Consider the following 5029-nt stretch of genomic DNA (forward strand, 5'->3'; position numbering starts at 1 on the left):
GGGGACATCAGGGATGGGGTCTGGGGTCACTGGGGAGATGTTTGTGGACAGTAGAATTGGCGGTGTCAAGTGGGGATTTGGGGACGCCAGAAGGGTCTTGGGGACACCAGGGGGGGTCTCTGGACTCACCTGCTCATAGGGAAGCTGCTCCTCTCCCCATCAAGGCCCCATTAACTCCCCCAAATGTCCCCCAACTCCCCTTTTTTTCCTATAATCCTCTTCCCCCCCACAGATCCCTTTCACCTCCCAAGACCCATTTTAACTCCCCTAAATGCACCCAAAGCCCCCCCAAACCCTACCAGTTCCTCATCCAACACCCCACAGATCCTCCCAAATCATCCCAAGCCCCCCCCTTAAATCCTTTCCAATCCCCCCTCAGAGAGGGATCACCTGGCACCCTGGGACAGGAACACAGTGGGCTGTACTGGGGGCACTGGGCTGTACTGGGAGGGCACTGTGAGAGCTCAGGTGTCCCACGACAACGTGTCCCAGCTCCAGGAGGGATCTGGGGAGCAATGAGGAGGTACTGGTCTGTACTGGTGTGTCCTGGTTTGTATCCTCAATCCCCAAAGCCCCTCCCCAGCTCCTCCAGGACCCTCCTGCACCCCAAAGCCCCCCAGGCCCCCCCCAGGCCCCGGACTTGGTCCTGCTGCCCCTTGAGCATCTGCAGCTCCTGCAGAACCAGGCATTTCATCAGCAAATGTGCAGCTGACACCAAGCTGGGGGGGGTGTTGATGTGCTGGAACGCAGGAGGGCTCTGCAGAGGGACCTGGCCAAGCTGGATCCATGGGCTGATTGCAAGGGGATGAGGTTCAAGCAGGCCAAGGGCCGGGTCCTGCCCTTTGGCCACAAGAAGCCCCCTCAGCCCCCCGGGCTGGGGCCAGAGTGGCTGGAGAGCAGCCAGGCAGAAACGGAGCTGGGAGTGTGGATTGCCAGGAAGCTGAAGAGGAGGCAGAGTGTGGCCAGGTGACCAAGAGGGCCAGTGGATGGTGGCCTGTCTGAGGAAGAGTGTGTCAGCAGGAGCAGGGAAGTGATTGTTGGGCTGGACTGAGCGCTGGTGAGGCCACCCCTGGAGTGCTGTGTCCAGCTCTGGGCCCCTGAGTTGAGGAAGGCCCTGGAGGGGCTGGAGCAGGTGCAGAGAAGAGCAGCGAGGCTGGGGAAGGGAGTGGAGCACAAGTGGTGTGAGGAGAGGCTGAGGGAGCTGGGGTTGTTGAGGCTGGAGAAGAGGAGGCTCAGGGGAGACCTCCTGACTCTCTGCAAGTCCCTGCCAGGAGGTTGTAGCCAGGTGGGGGTGGGGCTCTTGTGCCAGGAAGCAGCAGTAGGACAAGAGGGCTGGGTCTTGAGCTGTGCCAGGGGAGGTTTAGGTTGGATATTAGGAAGCAATTTTTTCCTGAGAGAGTAATCAGGCCTTGGAATGGGCTGGGCAGGGAGGGGGTGGAGTCAGCGTCCCTGGAGGTGTTGAAGGTGAGAGTGGATGTGGCCTCAGTGCCATGGTCTGGGAAGCACGGTGGGGTTGGATCAAGGGTTGGACTTGATGATCTCGGAGGTCTTTTCCAACGTGGCTGATTCTGTGATTCTCTGATTCCCATTCCTATGGCAGCACATGCTTGAGGCTCTATCCCCAGGGTGATAGAGATGTCTGTCCATATATATCTCCAAGGTTAGTCTGTAAATGTGTGGTGGTAGCAAAGCAGGCTAAGTTCTGGGAGAGCCAAGGGACAGGGACAGGGGTGAGGGACAGGCAGGGCCATTGCAGGGCCACGGTGAGGGCACAGCCTGTGGCAGCAGAGCTGCCCAGGGCCGGGGGCAGCCGGGGGTGTTGGTACCAGCCAGTGCTGGGGCCGAGCAGAGCACGAGGCCTCTTGCAGACCCCTGGAGCAGCCTCCCACTTGCCAGCCTTGCCTTGGTGGGGTGACACTGTCCCCTCCCTACAGGACACTCCCCCTGAAATCTTTGTGGGGGCCTTTTGTGTCTATTCCTGGTTGCTGATTGGTGCTGGGGACCTGAGGGCCCCTCTGCAATCCCATCCATGGGGCACAATCTCATCTGCAGAGCTTGACTCAGTGCAGACTTTGCAGGGAAATCTGTGCTGGCAGCTGCATCCTGAGCCCGAGGGCAGTTTGTATCCCTGAGTGCTGATCCAGCCTGGGGACCCAAGGGATCCTCTGCCATTCCATCCATGCAGCAGGAGTCACCCTCCTGCCCTTGACTTGCAGAGGAACAAGTGCTATCTCTCTGTGTGGGGGAAGCCAGATGCTGCCCCTGGGCCATCAGAAGTGGTGCTGAAGCCTCTTTCAGCCCAGCCCCGGGTGAACTTTTCTCATCCCCTCAGCGAGTGCCCGCTCCCCCAGCCGGCACTGACCAACCAGGGCGTTTGGCACACTTGGTTTGGTGGTTTGGAGAAACAGCCCCGGACTGGCAGGGGGCCAGAGAACCTTGAGGAACAGCCCTGGAGAGTTTTAAGTGAGACTACATTAATACAACTTTTGATTAATATACAGCAACTCAATCAAGTGCTCATGAAATGACCTCACTCCCCTCATCCTCCCAATTAAACACCGTTTTTTTGGGCTGAATCTTCATAATTTGGAGTATTTTCTGGCTAAATTTTAACTTTTTGCAGTTTGTGGGGGGGGTTAATCTCGCTATTTCTTAGAGGTTTTTTCCTTGAATCTGGGTGGTTTTGGTTTTTCTGGGCTGAATCTTGGTGTTTTGGAGGTTTTTATGGACACAGGATGCCCAGTGAGCTCCAGAGATGGACTTGGGCAGGAGGAACCTCCAAACCAACACACTCAGCCCTTGTTTTCCCCCTCATCAGGATTTGTTCTTCCCAAAGCTTGGGCGGATGGAGGAGGGGGCTGCGAGGAAGAGGAAGATGCCTTGGGCCCCCCAGGCAGGTGAGGAGGAAGTCAGTGCCCCTTTGTTTTGGTCTTTTGCTGGCTCTGGCAGCCGAGCATGGCCCCCGGCTGCAGGACAACCCCGCTGCCGCCGCCGTCCTGCCGGGGCCGGAGTTGGGGGGATGTCCTTGGCCTTCCCTCTTGGCCAGAGGCAAATCCCCTCCCTGTCCTTCTTGCTTCCTACCCAAGGCCCCGAGCGGAGGACGGAGAGCCCGGAGGACAAATCCCCCCAGCAGAAGCTGGTGGGAGAGGCCGTTTTGAAGGGCTCCATGGCGCAGGAAGGCAGCGGGGAGGAAAAGGCCCAGAGATCCCCCTGGAGGAGGGGCTCCAAAGCCAGCCCAGGGTGCTCTGAGGAGGAAAGAGCCAGCCTGTGCCGGGAAGGCGGCCGGAGCTTGAGGCAGAGCTCTGACCTGGTGGTCCCTGAGCAGCTTCCCAGCCGGGAGAAGCCCTTCAGGTGCTTGGAATGTGGGAAGAGCTTCAAGAAGAGCTCCCACCTGCTCCGACACCAGCACATCCACACTGGGGAACACCCCTACCCATGTGGACAATGTGGGAAGAGCTTCAGTGACAGCTCCAGCCTGATCCGACACCAGCACATCCACACTGGAGAACGGCCCTACACATGTGGGGAATGTGGGAAGAGCTTCACTGACAGCTCCAGCCTCCACACCCACCAACGCATCCACACTGGGGAACGGCTCTACACGTGTGGGGAATGTGGGATGAGCTTCAGTGAACGGTCCAGCCTCCGCAACCACCAGCTCAGCCACACTGGAGAACGGCCCTACAAATGCTTCGAATGCGGGAAGAGGTTTCAGCGCAGCTCAACTCTCATCAGACATGAGCAGACACACACGGATGAGCGGCCCTTCCGCTGCACCGGCTGCGGGAAGGGCTTCAGCCGGAACTTCACCCTTATCATCCACCAGCGCATCCACACTGGGGAGAGGCCCTACAAGTGTGGGGAGTGTGGGAAGAGCTTCGCCCAGAGGGCTAATTTGACCTCACACCAACGGACCCACCGGTAAGAGAAGCCCTACCAGTGCCCCGACTGTGGGAAGAGCTTCGGCCGCTGCTTCCACCCCGAATGAAGCCCCTGATGGTGAGGCAACCCCTGGAGTCCAGTGACTGTCAGTCCATCCCTTTCTACCAGAAAGGGCCAGTCCCCTTTCCCAGGGGCAGCTTCTTCCAACAGAACCCTTCCTGGGGGGTGTGTGGAGATTACTGCCTTGGCTGGGGACCCCCCAAGATCACTGCTGGAGGTTGAGAGCAGAGATCTCCCCACGAGCGTTGGTCTGGGGGAGTTTCATCCATCTCTACTTAAGAATTATTGCTTTTGTGCCAGCTTCAGTAGAATTGCTTCAACAATTGCTTTAGTGCAGAGCACTGTCCTATCTTATCCTGTACTCCTGTATTGATGGAGGGGCATAAACATAAGGCATACAGGCCAATGTGGTCAGCCATATGTTCAATTTATTATTTAATTAAGTCAACTTTTATACAGTTTAGTTTGTTTTGGGCACATGCTTACAACAAGGTGATTGGATAGCTCAGTCTGTACACGCGTCTCATGTCTCCAGTTCATTGGACCTGATGTTCTGTCCATGCGATCTGAAGTCATACTTGGCATGTAGAGGCCTTCATAATTAGGAACTTTCTGAAATTTGCAGGTGCACCCTTATCTCTAGTTTCTCAAGGCTTTCTTACTATAAACATACTATGTTCTCAAACCTTATAATTAGACACACAGCTAACAAGTATAAACATTGCATATTTTCACACAGTCTATAAGCATAAACATTACAGCTTACAGCTTCTAGTCATGTCAAGCAAGGCCTACAGAAATGCAATAGAAATTGTTCATACAATTTGAATCCTGCAACACTCCTGGTAGTTTTAGTGTGTATACTGTACAATAAATAATTCTGATAAAGATCTTTTGTCTGATCATTTGTAACCCTAAATAACTCATTTCTATCAATAGATCTGATTTGCCATCATAAAAAGCTGGGGGACAAAAGTGTTTCAATGACACCTCTGTAATTGCTCTAAACTGAAACTGTTGTCATAATCCAAGGCTGAGATTGGATCCAGCAGCCCCCAGCACCCCACAGTAAGTTGGGAGCTCAGGG

General features: G+C 55.4%; 1 protein-coding gene across 1 annotated transcript; it reads left to right on the plus strand.

Annotated features, from left to right (window-relative positions):
* The first annotated feature begins 2845 nt into the window (after positions 1-2845).
* LOC113981065 (gastrula zinc finger protein XlCGF7.1-like) lies at positions 2846-3925 on the plus strand. The gene is made up of 2 exons (XM_027708300.1): positions 2846-2897; positions 3087-3925. Exons 1-2 carry the CDS (start codon positions 2846-2848, stop codon positions 3923-3925), a joined length of 891 nt encoding a protein of 296 aa, XP_027564101.1.
* Positions 3926-5029: the final 1104 nt, after the last annotated feature.

Source organism: Neopelma chrysocephalum, unplaced genomic scaffold, assembly GCF_003984885.1.
Source record: "Neopelma chrysocephalum unplaced genomic scaffold, ASM398488v2 Primary Assembly neopelma1_95974, whole genome shotgun sequence".
In the NCBI taxonomy this organism is placed as follows: domain Eukaryota; kingdom Metazoa; phylum Chordata; class Aves; order Passeriformes; family Pipridae; genus Neopelma; species Neopelma chrysocephalum.